This window comes from Scyliorhinus torazame, chromosome 11 (assembly GCF_047496885.1).
Source record: "Scyliorhinus torazame isolate Kashiwa2021f chromosome 11, sScyTor2.1, whole genome shotgun sequence".
NCBI lineage: Eukaryota > Metazoa > Chordata > Chondrichthyes > Carcharhiniformes > Scyliorhinidae > Scyliorhinus > Scyliorhinus torazame.
This window is the reverse complement of record NC_092717.1, coordinates 144,927,838-144,947,660: the sequence shown is the minus strand read 5'-3', so window position 1 is coordinate 144,947,660 and position 19,823 is coordinate 144,927,838. Positions and strand designations below refer to the sequence as shown.

Genomic DNA, 19,823 nt, shown 5'->3' with positions numbered 1-19,823 from the left:
ATGTGTATATTTGTGTGTGCAGTGTATGTCTTTTTTTTTATTCGTTCATGGATATGGGTGTGGCTGGCTGGGCCAGTATTTATTGCCCATCCTTAATTGCCCTGAGGGGCAGTTAAGAGTCAACCACATTGCTGTGGTCTGGAGTCACATGTAGGCCAGACCAGCTAAGGATGGCAGATTTCCTTACCTGAAGGACATGAGTGAACCAGGTGGGTTTTTACAACATTCGACAATGGCTTCATGGTCATCATTAGACTTTTTTTAAGTCCAGATTTTTATTGAATTCAAATTTCACCATCTGCAGTGATGGGGTTTGAACCTGGGTCCCCAGGTTATTCTGGGTCTCTGGTTTAATACTCCAGTGACAATACCGCCTCCCCCAATATCCCCAGTGTATATGTGTGTGTGCTTGTGTGTGCGGTGTATGCGTTTTTGTGTGTTTGTGTGTGCGGAGTATGTGTGTCTGTGTGGATATATATATATATATATGTGTGTTGTTTGTGCATGTTGTGTATCTATGCACTGCTTTGCCTGTACATATCTTTATATTTGCATCTGTGTGCGTATGTATCGATGCACAAAGTGCAGCACATGGCACAGTGATTAGCACTGCTACCTCACAGCTCCAGGGCCCCGGGTTCAATTCCGGCCTCGGGTGACTGTCTGTTTGGAGTCTGCACTTTCTCCCCGTGTCTGCGGGGTTTCCTTCGGGTGCTCCGGTTTCCTCCCACAGTTCAAAGATGTGCAGGTTAGGTTGATTGGCCATGCTAACTTGCCCTTAGTGTCCAAGAGGTTAGTGGGGTTACTGGGTTACGTGGATAGGATGGAGACATGGGCTTGAGTAGGGTGCTGTTTTACTGGGTCGGTGCAGACTCGATGGGCTGAGTGGTCGTCTGCACTGTAAATTCAATGTGTGTGTACATGGCCAATAACTGGAGCATGGATAAAATTAAGTCAAATCTTATATACCACTTGTTAGAAACTTTTAAATTGCAGTGAAGTTCAATACATTTTCAAGAATATTAAATACTAAAGGTCAAGAATGATTGTGGGATCTTATATTTTCATAACTTTTCATGTTGGTGAAATTATTACACAAAGTGAGAGTGTTAGTTTAGAATCAGTGTATCACTATTCTTCTACCATCACTGAAGTGCTGGCAAGCAAATCAATACCTCCACCAGCAGGATAATAATGGTACTACAGAATAAAAATAAAACATTGCAAATGCAGAAATTAAAAACACATTAGTCTGGATTTTACAGGAGCGGCTGGCATATTGGTGCACCCCCATTTAAAGAGTTGCCCCGCAGCCATAACATGCTGCTCGTGGGCTAAACAGGCCAAGGGTGGGACATGCACCCCTCAGAGGTTCCTCCAATGGAGAATGCTGTATGCCAATTTTTTCCTGCCTTGACAAAAATCATCCTGCCCACTTCCACCCACCTCCCATGTCAACCATGATCTGGAACTCACTGACTGAAACAATGGTAGAGGAAGAACCCTCATAACATTTAAGAAACATTCATATGAGCACTTGAAATGCTGTAGCATACAAGGGCTGGAAAATGGGATTATAGTAGATAGTTACTTGTGGCTGCCTGGACACGATGGACCTTGTAACGCTCTATAAATCTCTGACACCCGTTGGAAGGCAGTAAGTTCCAGCCCATTAAGACAGATTTTAATGAGAAAGACAGGATTATTTTGATGAAGGATACAACCCATACCGTGTCAGAATAGAGTGAAGGACAGTGTGGAGCAGAAAGAGGGAATGTGTCAGGATGTTGTGAAGGATAGTGTGGTGCAGAGAGAGGGAATGTGACAGGATGTTGTGAAGGACAGTGTGGAGCAGAGAGAGGGAATGTGTCAGGATGTTGTGAAGGACAGTGTGGAGCAGAGAGAAGGAATGTGTCAGGATGTTGTGAAGGACAGTGTGGAGTAGAGAGAGGGGATGTGTCAGGATGTTGTGAAGGACAGTGTGGAGCGGAGAGAGGGAATGTGTCAGGATGTTGTGAAGGAGAGTGTGGAGTAGAGAGAGGGAATGTGTCAGGATGTTGTGAAGGATAGTGTGGTGCAGAGAGAGGGAATGTTTCAGGATGGTGTGAAGGACAGTGTGGAGCAGGGAGAGGGAATGTTTCAGGATGGTGTGAAGGACAGTGTGGAGCAGAGAGAAGGAATGTGTCAGGATGTTGTGAAGGACAGTGTGGTGCAGAGAGAGGGAATGTGTCAGGATGTTGTGAAGGATAGTGTGGAGCGGAGAGAGGGAATGTGTCAGGATGTTGTGAAGGACAGTGTGGAGTAGAGAGAGGGAATGTGTCAGGATGTTGTGAAGGACAGTGTGGAGCGGAGAGAGGGAATGTGTCAGGATGATGTGAAGGACAGTGTGGAGCGGAGAGAGGGAATGTGTCAGGATGTTGTGAAGGACAGTGTGGAGTAGAGAGAGGGGATGTGTCAGGATGTTGTGAAGGACAGTGTGGAACGGAGAGAGGGAATGTGTCAGGATGTTGTGAAGGACAGTGTGGAGTAGAGAGAGGGAATGTGTAAGGATGTTGTGAAGGACAGTGTGGAGCGGAGAGAGGGAATGTGTCAGGATGATGTGAAGGACAGTGTGGAGCGGAGAGAGGGAATGTGTCAGGATGTTGTGAAGGACAGTATGGAGCGGAGAGAGGGAATGTGTCAGGATGTTGTGAAGGACAGTGTGGAGTAGAGAGAGGGAATGTGTCAGGATGTTGTGAAGGAGAGTGTGGAGCGGAGAGCGGGAATGTGTCAGGATGATGTGAAGGACAGTGTGGAGCGGAGAGAGGGAATGTGTTGGGATGTTGTGAAGGACAGTTTGGAGCAGAGAGAGGGAATGTGTCAGGATGTTGTGAAGGACAGTGTGGAGCAGAGAGAGGGAATGTGTCAAGTAGTTGTGAAGGACAGTGTGGAGCGGAGAGAGGGAATGTGTCAGGATGTTGTGAAGGACATTGGAGTAGAGAGAGGGAATGTGTCAGGATGGTGTGAATGACAGTGTGGAGCAGAGAGAGGGGATGTGTCAGGATGTTGTGAAGGACAGTGTGGAGCAGAGAGAGGGGATGTGTCAGGATGTTGTGAAGGACAGTGTGGAGCGGAGAGAGGGAATGTGTCAGGATGTTGTGAAGGACAGTGTGGAGTAGAGAGAGGGAATGTGTCAGGATGTTGCGAAGGACAGTGTGGAGCAGAGAGAGGGAATGTGTCAGGATGGTGTGAAGGACAGTGTGGGGCGGAGAGAGGGAATGTGTCAGGATGTTGTGAAGTACAGTGTGGAGTAGAGAGAGGGAATGTGTCAGGATGTTGCGAAGGACAGTGTGGAGCAGAGAGAGGGAATGTGTCAGGATGGTGTGAAGGACAGAGTGGAGCAGAGAGTGGAAATGTGTCGGGATGCTGTGAAGGACAGAGTGGAGCGGAGAGAGGAAATGTGTCAGGATGTTGTGAAGGACAGTGTGGAGTAGAGAGAGGGAATGTGTCGGGATGTTGTGAAGGACAGTGTGGAGTAGAGAGAGGGAATGTTTCAGGATGTTGTGAAGGACAGTGTGGAGCGGAGAGAGGGAATGTGTCAGGATGTTGTGAAGGAGAGTGTGGAGCGGAGAGCGGGAATGTGTCGGGATGTTGTGAAGGACAGTGTGGAGCGGAGAGAGGGAATGTGTCAGGATGTTGTGAAGGACAGTGTGGAGCGGAGAGAGGGAATGTGTCAGGATGTTGTGAAGGACAGTGTGGAGCAGAGAGAGGGAATGTGTCAGGATGTTGTGAAGGAGAGTGTGGAGCGGAGAGCGGGAATGTGTCGGGATGTTGTGAAGGACAGTGTGGAGCGGAGAGAGGGAATGTGTCAGGATGGTGTGAAGGACAGTGTGGAGCGGAGAGAGGGAATGTGTCAGGATGTTGTGAAGGAGAGTGTGGAGTAGAGAGAGGGAATGTGTCAGGATGGTGTGAAGGACAGTGTGGAGTAGAGAGAGGGAATGTGTCAGGATGTTGTGAAGGACAGTGTGGAGCGGAGAGAGGGAATGTGTCAGGATGTTGTGAAGGGTAGTGTGGAGTAGAGAGAGGGAATGTGCTGGGATGTTGTGAAGGACACTGTGGAGTAGAGAGAGGGAATGTGTCAGGATGGTGTGAAGGACAGTGTGGAGCGGAGAGCGGGAATGTTTCAGGATGTTGTGAAGGACATTGGAGTAGAGCGAGGGAATGTTTCAGGGTGTTGTGAAGAACAGTGTGGAGTCGAGAGAGGGAATGTGTCGGGATATTGTGAAGGACAGTGTGGAGCGGAGAGAGGGAATGTGTCAGGATGGTGTGAAGGACCGTGTGCAGCAGAGAGAGGGAATGTGTCAGGATGTTGTGAAGGACAGTGTGGAGCGGAGAGAGGGAATGTGTCAGGATGGTGTGAAGGACAGTTTGGAGCAGAGAGAGGGAATGTGTCAGGATGTTGTGAAGGACAGTGTGGAGCAGAGAGAGGGAATGTGTCAGGTAGTTGTGAAGGACAGTGTGGAGCGGAGAGCGGCAATGTGTCGGGATGTTGTGAAGGACAGTGTGGAGCGGAGAGAGGGAATGTGTCAGGATGGTGTGAAGGACAGTGTGGAGTAGAGAGAGGGAATGTGTCAGGATGTTGTGAAGGACAGTGTGGAGCAGAGAGAGGGAATGTGTCAGGATGATGTGAAGGACAGTGTGGAGCAGAGAGAGGGAATGTGTCAGGATGTTGTGAAGGACAGTGTGGAGCGGAGAGAGGGAATGTGTCAGGATGTTGTGAAGGACAGTGTGGAGCGGAGAGAGGGAATGTGTCGGGATGTTGTGAAGGACAGTGTGGAGCGGAGAGCGGGAATGTGTCAGGATGTTGTGAAGGACAGTTTGGAGCAGAGAGAGTGAATGTGTCAGGATGTTGTGAAGGACAGTGTGGAGCAGAGAGAGGGAATGTGTCAGGATGTTGTGAAGGACCGTGTGCAGCAGAGAGAGGGAATGTGTCAGGATGTTGTGAAGGACATTGGAGTAGAGAGAGGGAATGTGTCAGGATGGTGTGAAGGACAGTATGGAGCAGAGAGAGGGAATATGTCAGGATGTTGTGAAGGACAGTGTGGAGCGGAGAGCGGGAATGTGTCGGGATGTTGTGAAGGACAGTGTGGAGCGGAGAGAGGGAATGTGTCAGGATGTTGTGAAGGGCAGTGTGGAGTAGAGAGAGGGAATGTGTCGGGATGTTGTGAAGGACAGTGTGGAGCGGAGAGCGGGAATGTTTCAGGATGTTGTGAAGGACAGTGTGGAGCGGAGAGAGGGAATGTGTCAGGATGGTGTGAAGGACCGTGTGCAGCAGAGAGAGGGAATGTGTCAGGATGTTGTGAAGGACAGTGTGGAGCGGAGAGAGGGAATGTGTCAGGATGGTGTGAAGGACCGTGTGCAGCAGAGAGAGGGAATGTGTCAGGATGTTGTGAAGGACAGTGTGGAGCGGATAGCGGGAATGTGTCAGGATGTTCTGAAGGACAGTGAGGAGCAGAGAGAGGGAATGTGTCAGGATGTTCTGAAGGACAGTGTGGAGCAGAGAGAGGGAATGTGTCAGGATGTTGTGAAGGACAGTGTGGAGTAGAGCGAGGGAATGTGTCAGGATGTTCTGAAGGACAGTGTGGAGTAGAGAGAGGGAATGTTTCAGGATGTTGTGAAGGACAGTGTGGAGCAGAGAGAGGGAATGTGTCAGGATGATCTGAAGGATAGTGTGGTGTGTGGTAATACCAGGTATTGTGGTACCTGAGAGGTGAATGACCATTGGCTAGACCTAGGGGTCTACCATTGGCTAATGTACATAGCCCCGCCCTGAGATGCGGGGTATAAGAACCGATGCCGTCCCAGCAGCCTTCGCTTTCTGTATCATCGCTGCTGGGTACAGTTCTAGCTGATTAAAGCCGATTGGATATGACTCCTCTTTGTCTCGACAGTATTGATTGTGCATCAATTTAATCAGCTAGAACTTTTGAAGGATGGATCTCCACATCAAGCCGGCGTGCCTTCAGCTCAGCCCCCACGCAGACAACTCCGCTGCTATTTTTAAGCATTGGCTGGCGTGTTTTGAGAGCAACTCGAAACGGCTGCCGACACCCCCACGGGAAGGCAGAAGATAAACCTCCTACGCTCGCGGGTCAGCCCGGCGATCTACACCCTGATCGAAGGGGCGGCGAACTATGCTGCAGCTATGGTGCTGCTAGGAGGAAATTACATCCATCCACTGAACCAAGTCTACGCCCGTCACCTGCTGGCAACGAGACGGCAGAGCCCAGATGAGACACTGGAAGACTTCTACCGGGCACTGATTCTGCTGGGCCAAAACTGCGGCTGCCCAGCAGTGACGGGGAACGAGCACACGGAACTTTTAATTCGGGACGCTTTCGTGGCAGGTATGGCTTCCCCCAACATCCGCCGAAGGCTCTTCGAAATGGACACACTGGGCCTTACTGAGGCACGGGCCCTGGCAGGGTCCATGAACGTTGCGTACAAGAACGCACTTGCTTATGTCCCCGCTCGCACGGCGCCCCCCTGGGCTGCGTGGCACCCCACCGCGGCAGCCCCCCAGACTTACCCGCTAACCCCGCAGGCCTGCGCGGCAAGGCGCCCCGCTACCGACGCCGGCCAACGCTGCTTCTTCTGCGGCCAGGCGAATCACCCGTGCGCGCGCTGCCCGGCCCGCACCGTCACCTGCAAAGGGTGCGGCAAGAAAGGCCACTATGCCGCGGTCTGCCTGGCCCGCGCTGTGGCCGCGGTCTCCAGCGACTACCAACAGCCTTTCCTCCAGGTCCTGGCAGCCCAAGGCCCACCGCAGTCCTTTTTTCAGGTCCCGCCAGCCCAAGGCCCACCACATTCTTTCTTGCAGGTCCCGGCCATCCAACGCCCACCGCCATCCTTTTCCCTCCAGGCAGCGTGCGACCCGCGGCCGCGGCCATTTTGCCCCCCGGCAACCACGCTGGATGGGTGGGCGCCGCCATTTTGTCCGTCGCCGCCGCCATCTTCGGAATCCCCGTCCCCGGTCTCCATGTGCGACCCATGGCCGGTGCCATCTTGGATGGGAGCCATCAAGCCCCCAGCACAGCTGACTACGCGCTGCCTGACCAGAACTCCCCCTTGCTGCAGCTGGCCTCCGTTACCCTGGATCAGAGTCGGCCCCGGATGCTAGCGAAGGCCACCACAACGATCGCCATCAACGGCCACGTGACGTTGTGCCTGACCGACTCCGGGAGCACGGAAAGCTTTGTCCACCCTGACACGGTAAGGCGCTGTTCTCTGGTCACCCATCCCGTCAAACAAAGGATCTCCCTGGCCTCCGGGTCACACGCGGTGCAGATAAAGGGGTTCTGCCTCGCGAACCTCACCGTCCAAGGCAGGGAATTCCGCAATTTCCGCCTGTACGTGCTGCCGCACCTCTGCGCAGCCACCCTTCTCGGGCTGGATTTCCAGTGCCACCTGCAAAGCCTGACTTTTAAATTTGGAGGCCCTATACCCCCCTTACTGTCTGCGGCCTCGCGACCCGCCTTCCCTGTTTGCGAACCTCACCCCAGATTGCAAACCCGTCGCCACCAGGAGCAGACGGTACAGTTCCCAGGACCGGACCTTCATCAGGTCCGAGGTCCAACGGCTGCTGAAGGAAGGGGTCATCGAAGCGAGCAACAGCCCCTGGAGGGCTCACATAGTGGTGCTAAAGACCGGGGAAAAAAATAGGATGGTCATCGACTATAGCCAGACCATCAACCGGTTTACGCAGCTGGACGCGTACCCTCTTCTCCGTATTGCCGACCTGGTAAACAGGATTGCGCAATACAAGGTCATCTCCACGGTGGATCTCAAGTCCGCCTACCACCAGCGACCCCTCCGTAATAGTGACCGCCAGTACACTGCCTTCGAAGCAGATGGGCGTCTCTACGGGTTCCCTTCGGTGTCACGAACGGGGTCTCGGTCTTCCAGCGTGAGATGGACCAAATGGTTGACCGGTACGGCTTACGCGCAACGTTTCCGTATCTTGATAACGTCATCATCTGCGGCCATGACCAGCAGGACCACGACACCAACCTCCGAAAATTTCTCCAGGCCGCGCACCTCCTTAATCTGACCTACAATAAGGAGAAATGCGTGTTTAGCACCGACCGTCTAGCCATCCTAGGCAACGTAGTGCGAAATGGAGTCATAGGCCCCGACCCTGAACGCATGCGCCCCCTCATGGAGTTACCCCTCCCTCACTGCCCCAAGGCCCTAAAGCGCTGCCTCGGCTTTTTTAGCTATTATGCACAATTGTTCCCTAATTACGCCGACAAGGCTCGACGCCTGATCCAGTCCACAACCTTCCCCCTGTCGACGGAGGCCCGCCAGGCCTTCTGCCGCTTCAAAGCGGACATCGCAAAAGCCACGATGCGCGCCATCGACGAGTCCCTCCCCTTCCAGGTCGAGAGCGACGTGTCTGACGTAGCTCTGGTGGCCACCCTTAACCAAGCGGGCAGGCCCGTGGCTTTCTTCTCCCGCACTCTCCATGCTTCCGAAATTCGCCACTCCTCGGTCGAAAAGGAGGCCCAAGCCATAGTAGAGGCTGTGCGACACTGGAGGCATTACCTGGCCGGCAGGAGATTCACTCTCCTCACGGACCAACGATCGGTAGCCTTCATGTTCGATAATGCGCAGCGGGGCAAGATAAAAAAGACAAGATCTTGCGGTGGAGGATCGAACTCTACACCTACAATTACGAGTTCTTGTACCGTCCCGGGAAGCTGAACGAGCCTCCTGGTGCCCTGTCCCGCGGCACTTGTGCCACCGCACAAGTAGACCGTCTCCGAGCCCTCCACGAGGACCTCTGCCACCCGGGGGTCACTCGGTTCTTTCCATTTCGTTAAGACCCGAAACCTGCCCAACTCCATCGAGGAGGTCAGGACAGTCACCAGGGACTGCCGAATCTGCGCGGAGTGCAAACCGCACTTCTACCGGCCAGAGAGGGCGCATCTGATAAAGGCTTCCCGTCCCTTTGAACGCCTCAGCATGGACTTCAAAGGCCCCCTCCCCTCCACCGACCGCAACACGTACTTCCTGAACGTGATTGACGAATACTCCCGGTTCCCATTCGCCATCCCCTGCCCAGACATGACCACAACCACCGTCATCAAGGCCCTCCAAAGTATTTTTACACTGTTCGGTTTCCCCGCATACATCCACAGTGATAGGGGGTCCTCCTTTATGAGCAACGAACTGCGTCAGTTCCTGCTCAGCAAAGGCATCGCCTCGAGCAGGACGACCAGTTACAACCCCCAGGGAAACGGGCAGGTGGAGCGGGAGAACGGAATGGCCTGGAAGACCGTCTTGCTGGCCCTTCGGTTCAGGAATCTCCCAGTCACCCGCTGGCAAGAAGTCCTCCCAGTGGCCCTGCACTCCATTCGGTCGCTGCTATGTACTACGACAAACCAGACACCCCATGAACGTCTCCTTGTTTTCCCCAGGAAGTCCTCCTCCGCGACCTCGCTCCCCACCTGGCTAGCGACACCCAGACCCGTCCTGCTGCGGAAACATGTGAGGGCGCACAAGTCGAACCCGTTGGTCGAGAGGATCCACCTGCTGCATGCCAACCCCCAGTACGCCTTCGTAGCGTTCCCCGACGGCTGCCAAGATACGGTCTCCCTTCGGGACCTGGAGCCCGCCGGAGCCCCACGCACACCCGCACCATTAACCCCCCACCCCCCGCAGCACCTGACCGGAGGGTCAGTATTGCCGCCGGAGCCCCTACCCAGCGCAGAACAGGCACCGACGCCCCCTACAGGCGCCCCTCCCCCTGCCCACTTTTCATCCCAACAGCGCCGCCTAGGGGTGACGAAGCTGCCTGGGAGGAAGACACCACGTTCCCGGAGCCACAACCGCCGGGGCCCCCACCAGGATCGTCGCCGAAACTCAGACGTGCCAGAAGGACGACCAGGCCACCCGATCGTCTGATTGCGGCAACATAGACTTTTCTTCCGTTACCCTCGACATCACGGTACCTCCAGTCCTGGTCCTACCATGCAAAAAAGTCGACAGTAATAGCTGGCCATCACCCCGCTGGGTTCTTTTTAACAGGGGGTGAATGTGGTAATAGCAGGTATTGCGGTACCTGAGAGGTGAATGACCATTGGCTAGACCTAGGGCTCTACCATTGGCTAATGTACATAGCCCCGCCCTGAGAGGCGGGGTATAAGAACCGATGCCGTCCCAGCAGCCTTCACTTTCTGTATCATCGCTGCTGGGTACAGTTCTAGCTGATTAAAGCCGATTAGATATGACTCCTCTTTGTCTCGAGAGTATTGATTGTGCATCATGGAGCAGAGAGAGGGAATGTGTCAGGATGTTGTGAAGGACAGTGTGGAGCAGAGCGAGGCAATGTGTCAGGATATTGTGAAGGACAGTGTGGAGCAGAGAGAGGGAATGTGTCAGGATGTTGTGAAGGACAGTGTGGAGCGGAGAGAGGGAATGTGTCAGGATGTTGTGAAGGACAGTGTGGAGCGGAGAGAGGGAATGTGTCAGGATGTTGTGAAGGACAGTGTGGAGCGGAGAGAGGGAATGTGTCGGGATGTTATGAAGGACACTGTGGAGTGGAGAGAGGGAATGTGTCAGGATGCTGTGAAGGACAGTGTGGAGCAGAGAAAGGGAATGTTTCAGGATGTTGTGAAGGACAGTGTGGAGCTGAGAGAGGGAATGTGTCAGGATGTTGTGAAGAACAGTCTGGAGCAGAGAGGGGGAATGTGTCAGGATGTTGTGAAGGACAGTGTGGAGCAGAGAGTGGGATTGTGTCAGGTAGTTGTGAAGGACAGTGTGGAGCGGAGAGAGGGAATGTGTCGGGATGTTATGAAGGACACTGTGGAGCGGAGAGAGGGAATGTGTCAGGATGCTGTGAAGGACAGTGTGGAGCTGAGAGAGGGAATGTGTCAGGATGTTGTGAAGAACAGTCTGGAGCAGAGAGGGGCAATGTGTCAGGATGTTGTGAAGGACAGTGTGGAGCAGAGAGTGGGATTGTGTCAGGTAGTTGTGAAGGACAGTTTGGAGCAAAGAGTGGGAATGTGTCAGGTAGTTGTGAAGGACAGTTTGGAGCAGCGAGAGGAAATATGTCAGGATGTTGTGAAGGACAGTGTGGAGCAGAGAGTGGGAATGTGTCAGGTAGTTGTGAAGGACAGTTTGGAGCAGCGAGAGGAAATGTGTCAGGATGTTGTGAAGGACAGTGTGGAGCAGAGAGAGGAAATGTGTCAGGATATTGTGTCGTTAAGTGTGGAGCATGCAACTGCCGTGTGATCCTCATCTGGGACATCCGGAGTGATGCGGTGTGGGGTTGTGAGTTCCCAGCACCTCACCATCACATCACCAGTTTTATTGCCCTGGAACTCAGAGGTTCTGGGCCAATGTTTCAGTTATAAATCAAAAGTACATATTGGATGGTCCTCGGACTGTACCTATTTGGTTTGAGTTGAGGACCAGAGGCAGACATAGAACATAGAACATAGAACATTACAGCGCAATACAGGCCCTTCGGCCCTCGATGTTGCGCCGACCTGTGAAACCACTCTAAAGCCCATCTACACTATTCCCTTATCGTCCATATGTCTATCCAATGACCATTTGAATGCCCTTAGTGTTGGCAAGTCCACTACTGTTGCAGGTTACATTGTTGGGAGTTTTTCATATCACGCACAGTGTGAAGAAAGCAGATGAACAAATTTGTCAGGAAATTTCAAAGGTGTGCAACAAAAATATAGAAGTAACAGTGGGATGCATTAACTATAGACAGAGAAAGCATAATGCTCAGGGCTGGAAAAGAGAGGAATGTGTTGAATGAGCAACTTTCACAATGAACAAGGAACAAAATCAGCTTTTAAACTGGTTCTGGGAAATGAAGTGGGGTAAGCGGAGTGTGTTACAGTAAATGTTCACCTGGGTAACAGTGACCACGCCATGATTTTATGTCAGCATAACAACGTAAGAACTAGGAGCAGGAGTAGGCCATCTGGCCCTTCGAGGTCTGCTCCGCCATTCAATGAGATCATGGATGATCTTTTGTGGACTCAGCTCCACTTTCCCGTCCAAACACCATAACCCTTAATCCCTTTATTCTTCAAAAAAACATCTATCTTTATCTTGAAAACATTTAATGAAGGAGCCTCAACTGCTTCAGTGGGCAGAGAATTCCATCGATTCACAACCCTTTGGATGAAGAAGTTCCTCCTAAACTCAGTCCTAAATCTACTTCCCCTTATTTTGAGGTTAAGCCCGTTCGTTCTGCTTTCACCTGCCAGTGGAAACAACCTGCCCGCATCTATCCTATCTATTCTCTTCATAATTTTACATGTTTCTATAAGATCCCCCCGCATGCTTCTAAATTCCAACGAGTACAGTCCCAGTCTACACAACCTCTCCTCGTAATCCAACCCCCTCAACTCTGGGATTAACCTAGTGAATCTCCTCTGCACACCATCCCGTGCTAGTACGTCCTTTCTCAGGTAAGCAGACCAAAACTGAACACAATATTCCAGGTGTGGCCTCACTAACACCTTATACAGTTGCAGCATAACCTCCCTAGTCTTAAACTCCATCCCTCTAGCAAAGGACAAAACCCCATTTGCCTTCTTAATCACCTGTTGCACCTGTAAACCAACTTTTTGAGACTCATGCACTAGCACACCCAGGTCTCTCTGCACAGCGGCATGTTTTAATATTTTATCATTTAAATAATAATCCCTTTTGCTGTTATTCCTACCAAAATGGTTAACCTCACATTTGTCAACATTGTATTCCATCTGCCAGACCCTAGCCCATTCACTTAGCCTATCCAAATCCCTCTGCAGACTTCCAGTATCCTCTGCACTTTTTGCTTTACCACTCACCTTAGTGTCGTCTGCAAACTTGGACACATTGCACGTGGTCCCCAACTCCAGATCATCTATGTAAATTGTGAACAATTGTGGGCCCAACACTGAGGGACACCACTAGCTACTGATTGCCAACCAGAGAAACACCCATTAATCCCCACTCTTTGCTTTCTATTAATTAACCAATCCAAGTACAGTAAACTCTCGTCTTTCGCAACCTCTTCATTCGCAAATTGATTTACCCGCACTAAGGTGTTTGTACAAAATTGCCCATCCCTAGTATTAGTCCTGAAATACCTTCAGAAATTAGAAAAATCTCCACTGAGCTTCATATAAAAATGCCCGCTTATCATCTTCAAGGGATTTCAAATGAGAGAAAGCACTTTAAGGTAAACGTTTGGCTTTCTGTGGTTGAATTTGAAAACACAGTATTGATTGGGAAGAGGGGTAGGGGTAGGGGGACATAGGGAGCGGTCAGCTGGTGAGTTACTTCATAGATTAATGCTTTGTAGGTTTCAATTTGTTGAAACGGAAATATAGATTTGTTTGGGCAAAAGAGTTTAAAATGTATCAAACTTCTTTTTGAAGTGTCAAGAAGCTTAAAGCCAAGCTGCTAAATGCTATGCTGGCAGTGCAGAATAATGATATACTTGGCGAAGCTAGGACACTAACTGCATGTTGTGGTAGTAGAGATTTCATTCATGGCGACTGCATTCAAGGACATGCTTCTTTTTACGTTTGGGTTGTGAGTTTGAGGGCTGTCATTGATCAGGAGGGGTAGGTAAAGAGCTGGCGAGGTTTTCACACCTGGAAGAGCAAAACTGTGATGCACAGTAATTTTACGATGGCTGGGAGCTATCCAATTCACTCCCGTTGTAAAGTATGTTCGCCATTCACAAGTTCGCCCTTTGCATGAATGTGCAGGAACTTAACGACAGGACTTTACTGTAACTAATGAAAGTAATTAATCAAAGGTAAAAATGCCCAACTGGAGAAGAAGTAATTGTAAAAAGTTGAAGAAGGGCCTGAGCAGAGCTAAATTGGAAAATTGATTACAACGTAAAATAGTAATGGAACAATGAAAGACATCCAGAGAAGAGACAGTTGAGGTGCAAACTAAGCATATTTCAAAGCGAATGTGCCCTCGTTGACAAAGGAAATAATAGTTAAATTAAAAAAGACAAACAAGGCTTCTAAACAGCAAGATTATGAAAAGTACAGAGGTAAGTTGAAAACCCTAATGCAGCATGCAAGAGAGATTACAAAACAAAGTTTAGCATGCAACATTAAATTGAACCCTAAAACATTTTCTAAACATAGAGTACGCAGATGGCTGGGGAAATACGTCGGCCTATTAAGGACCTAAAGGGAAATCTTCATGTAAAGAGAAAGATTGTGGCTAAATTATTAAATGAGTTCTTTGTATTCATCTTCATAAAGGAAGTGAATGATGTGAAGTATATAATAGAAGAGGAGAGGGGAGTTATTGACAGCACAGTAGTAGATAAAGAAGATGTACTAATAAGATTATCGTTGCTGAAAATTGGGTAGATCACCTGTCCCAGATGAAACATAATCTAAGTTGCTGAAATAAGCAATGGTAAAAGCATTGGTCACAATCTTTCAACCTTCTTGAATACAGCAGTAGTCGGATGGACTGGGGGGCTACTAAATTTCTGCCTCTATTCAAGGAAGGGCAGAAGAATAAATCGAGAAATTTTAGGTCATTCCCACTGACATCAGTGGTGGTGAAGTTATTAGAAACTATTATCAGGAACCAAATAAAGTTTCATTTAGAAAGGCATAGGGAAATCGAGGAGAAGCAAACATAGATTTGTTAAAAGCAAATCATATCTGATTAGCTAGATTGAATTATTTAATGAGGTAACAGAGGCAGCTGAACAAGGTAATGTAGGAGGGGCACATAGGAGGCTTTTGGAAGGCATTCGACAAAGTGCCACAAGGGAGGTTGAGTAAGAAAATGGAACCTCTAAGAATATAGGGGAATGTGACAGTACAGATACAAAATTGACCCAGTGTCAGGAAGTAAGGATGATAGAAAGGTAGATTTCAGAGTGGGAAATGATTTGGAATGGTATTTGCCCTGAGTTAATTTCGGATTGATTACTCTTGTAAATTTCTATAAATACATAGATTCAGGTCCAGGAAGGACATTGTAAAATTATGAGTATGGTTATAAGCTTCAGGATGACATCAACAGGACAGTGAAATGGGCAGCAACAGGGAACATGGAGTTTAATACACATAAATGTGAAGTTATGCACTTGGGGAGGATAGAATGACAGTACATTATAAATGGGACAATTTTGAAAAATAAAGATGAGTAGAGAGACTCAAACCTTGAAAGATGACAGAGCAAGTTGACAAGATGAAAAAAACATGTTTTTAAAAAAATCTATTTGTTCATGGGATTTGGGCTGAAGCTGGCTAGACTAACATTTATTGCCCATCCCTTATTGCCCTAGAGGAGGTGTTGGTGAGCTGCCATCTTGGACCGTTACAATCCATGTAGGTACATGCACAGTGTTGTTGGGAGGTTCCAGGATTTTGACTCGGTGACAGTGAAGGAATGGTGATATATTTCCAAGTCAGGATGGTGAATGACTTTAGAGGAACTTGAATGTGGTGAGGGAGTCAAAGAGTCAGACAGCACAGGAAAGGTTCTTCGGCCCATCAAGTCTGTGCTGGTCATAATCAACCACCTAACTATTCTAATCCCATTTCCCAGCACTTGACCATAGCCTTGTGTGCCTTGGGATCGCAAGTGCACATCTAAATATTTATTAAATGATATGAGAGACTCTGCCTCCACCATCCTTTCAGACAGCAAGTTCCACACTTCCACCACCCTCTGGGTAGAAAGAATTTCCCTCACATCCCCACTAAATCTTCTTCCCCTTAGCTTAAATATATGTCCCCTGGTCATTGATTCCTTCACCAAGGGAAACAATTTCTTCCTGTCTACTCTATCTATACCCCTCATAATTTTATACATTCTCAATCATGTCCCCTATCAATCTCCTCTGCTCCAAGGAAAACAATCCAAGGCTACCCAATCTTTCTTCATAACTAAAATTCTCCAGCACAGGCAACATCCTGGTAAATCTCCTTTGAACCCTTTCAAGTGCTATCACATCCCTTCTATAATGCTGTACTTAGGTGGTCTAGGTGGTCGAGCTGGTAGGTTTGATAGATGCTGCCGAAGGAGCCTTGGTGAGTTGCTGCAGTGCATCTTGTAGATGGTACATCCGGCTGCCACTGTGTCTCAGTGGTGGGGGGAGTTATGTTTAAGAGGGTGGATGGGGAGCCAATCAAGTGGGTTGCCTTGTCCTGGATGGTGTTGAGGTTGTTGAGTGTTGTTGGAGCTGCACTTATCCAGGCAAGTGAGGAATATTCTGTCAAACTCTTGGCTTGTGCCTTGTAGATGGTGGACAGGCTTTGGGGAGTCAGGAGGTGAGTTACTCACTGCAGAATTCCTAGCCTCTAACCTGCTCTTGTAACCATAGTATTTATATAGCTACTCCAATTCAGTTTCTGATCAGCGGTAACCCTCAGGATGTCAATCGTGGGGATTTCAGTGATGGTAATGGCATTGAAAGTTAAGGGATGATGGTTAGATCCTCTGTTGTTGGAGGTGGTCATTACTTGGTACTTGTGTGGCGCTAATGTTACCACTTGTCGGCCCAACCCTGGATAGTGTCTACATCTTGCTGCATTTGGACAGGACTGCTTCATGGGTTACTTGGATTTATAAAGGAAGGAATATAATATAAGAGCAAAGAGATCATGCTAGGATTTTATAAATCACTAGGTAGGCGTCAGTAGGCATGGGCGATTCTGTACAACACAATTCAGGAAGCACTTCCGAAAGGATGAGAGTTTGAAATATAGGACTGTTCTGCTTAATAAAGAACATTAAGGTGTGAATTAAAAGACGTTTACAAGATGATGAGAGGTTTTGATAGAGGAGATAAAGAAAAATGATTTCCTCTGGTGAAGGGGCCACTACCTAGAGGTCATAGATTCAAAATTATTGGCAAAATATCTGGAGGGGAGATGAGAAGATATCTTTCACTCTGAGAGTTGTTGGGACCCTGGAACACTGTGTTTGAAAAGGCAATGGAGGCTGATTCCATCCTTACCTTTAAAAGTGAGTTGGACAGGCAGTTGCAGATGAGGCAATGACAGGGACTACAGACAAAAGGCACAATTGCCCTTCAAAAAGTCAGCATAGACATGATGGACCGAATGGCCTCGCCTATGCTCTAACTTTCCATTATTCTACAAAGGCATAGTTTACCTCATGCCATTACAGCCACGAACATTGAAAATAAAAACCAGTCACTTGTGGATTAACAGCATAGTCATTCTACTAGTTCTCCTTTCAGATGATTAAAATATTGATTTCAATTTCTTTTCAACTGTAATGATTTTCTAGTGCTGAACCTTCAGACCTGGATCAAGCTTGCTGCAGGATTTCTTCTTTTCTCAAAATGCTTTTGACGATGCTGCTCCTGAACTTTAAGAGCCAGCCCAGAGCCAAGAATGCCCTTATTAAAGAAAAGTAAACATTATGAAATGCGGCAAATAGAAAGAAAATCAAGCCCAAAATCAATAATACATTTTGTAACCAAAAGAGGAAATGCTGGAAAATCTCAGCAGGTCTGGCAGCATCTGTAGGGAGGGAAAAGACCTAATGTTTTGAGTCCAGGTGACCCTTTGTCAAGACAAAGGGTCATCTGGACTCGAAACGTTAGCTCTTTTCTCTCCCTACAGATGGTGCCAGACCTGCTATGATTATCCAGCATTTTCCCTTTTGGTTTCAGATTCCAGCATCCGCAGTAATTTGCTTTTATACATTTAGTAAGATGATTCAGTCATTCAATATTTAAATAAAAGATTAAAATATCTGAAATAAAATTACTAATTATGCAATGTACCTGCAACAATTATTATTTACACTCCTTGGGTGGTAGTAAATATTACTCAGGTAACAGAAATGAATTTATAATAAATTAATAATCATGAAATCAAGTGCTAGGCATAGTACGACACTCAAAGAGCTGGGGTTAATTTTCATCTTCACTGCATGGGTGATAATCTAATGGAGCTGAACACTAATGAACCTATGAACCTATCCTGTTCCGCCTTTCAAATACATCATGACTGATCTGTATCTCAATTCCATTCACCCACCTTTGCTCCATATCCCCATTACCTCTACTTAACAAAAATCCCTTGATATATATCTTAAAAACATCAATTAACACAGAATCCACAATTTTAAGGGGCAGAATATTTCAGGTTTCCATTCCCCTTTATATGAACAAGTGTTTCCCGAATTGCTTAGCTCAGAGTTTGTAATGCCTTCTTCCTGTAACTGCCCTATTAAATCCTTTCATAATTTGCAATATTTTCAATTAGATCATCCCTCTGTCTTCTAAACGCAAAGGAATACTGCAGACAGAGCGGTCATGTGATGCCCTGGGATGATGCTACTACTTAAGTGCGGGTGTTCTCCCTGGAGCGCTAAAAGTGTGGAAGCACGCAAGAGTTGCTCAGAGTACTTAATAAACTGTTGTTGTTAAAAGTCCTTGGTCATCAATCATTGGAATCTAACACTTCTACATGGGCCGGGATTCTCCGAAATCCCGGCTAAGTGTTGACGCCGGCGTAAACACCGGAGTGTTCCACGCCGGCATCAACGGGGCTCCTGGCCCAATGATTCAGCGGCCTTCAGGGGGGCCAGCATGGCGCCAGAGTGCTCCAGGCAGCTCCGGCGCCGATACGCGGCCCTGCACTGTCGGCGCGGGCCCGTGCATGCGCACAGTGGCTGTTTCCACGGCGGCGCATGCACGTGGTGGCCGTTTCCGCGCTTGCACCGCGCAACAAAGTGGAGCCCTACAGCGGTCCGGTGTGGAGGAAGGTAGATCCCCTCCAGATTACGGGCGCCGGCCGATCGGTTGCCCCCGATCGCGGGCCTGGACGTCGTGGAGGCCCCCCCGGGAGTCTGATCCCTCCGTCCCCCCCACCAGGACGGCAACCACGGCTGCGGGTCCGAGCTCCCGCCGGGTGTACCAGGCTGGAACCCTGTCGGCGGGACTCGGCGGAACGGGGCGGAAATTTGGCCGGTCGACCGCGGAGAATCGCCGTGCGGCCTCTTTCAACGGTCCTTGACCGGCGCCGCGTCGACTGCCCGGGGGCGATTGGCACCGATTCTCCAGTCGCCGGAGAATATCTTCCCAATGTCGGAGCGGCGTGGCGGGAATTTCGCGTGTCACCGGCGATTCTCCAGCCCGGCGCGGGCTCGGCGAATCCCGTCCATGGTGTCAGGAGTTGGCAGAATGGCACAGGGACTTCGCCACATCGACCCGCTCATGGTCCATAAAAATATTTTGGACAACTGGGCCAAGTTTGAAAAAGAATGGCACATCTACTACGGTGCCAGGTTATTGGACAAATCCAAAAAGGTACAAGCATACATTTTATTAAACTTAAACTTAGAGGGCCCCGAGGCCATTGAAAAGTTTGAATCTTTTGACTTCCAAAAGGAAGCGGAGGAAAAGGACCCCAAGACACTGTTAAAAAGATTGAGAACATTCGCTTGCCACTGAAGAAGATCATACTTGGTAGGCTTTTGAAGAAGATCAATACAGTCATATACAGCAACCTTAAAGATTTAGCAAAAAAAGTGTGCATTTGGCACCATCCAATGAGTTGTCAGGAATCGCATAGTCTGTGGGGTCCATAGCTACTTCAAGAGAAAGATTTTACATTGTAAACAACCATCAGCATCTGCATGTTAAATGGACAGTCTGAAAAAAGCAGCAAGGAGTGCAGGCGGGGAACAGAAGTTTTCATGGTATAACGCATGCCCTACCTCAACTATGGTGGCCATCACCCTCAGAAGAGAATGATGTGTTGGGTGCTCTGCTACACAGACGAACCAACACGGTT

At 49.1% G+C, this 19,823-nt stretch overlaps 1 protein-coding gene across 3 annotated transcripts in view; it reads right to left on the bottom strand.

Moving 5' to 3' along the window:
* Nucleotides 1-19,823, bottom strand: part of kcnq3 (potassium voltage-gated channel, KQT-like subfamily, member 3) — a 609,891-nt gene that overhangs the window by 148,320 nt on the left and 441,748 nt on the right. For 2 of the 3 annotated variants that reach the window (XM_072467851.1, XM_072467852.1), the window contains exon 7: nt 17,321-17,416. The exons of the other annotated variant lie outside the window; for it this stretch is intronic. In XM_072467851.1, the coding sequence (XP_072323952.1) occupies nt 17,321-17,416 (96 nt within the window). The remainder of the gene's footprint in view (nt 1-17,320; nt 17,417-19,823) is intronic. 3 annotated transcript variants of the gene reach the window in all.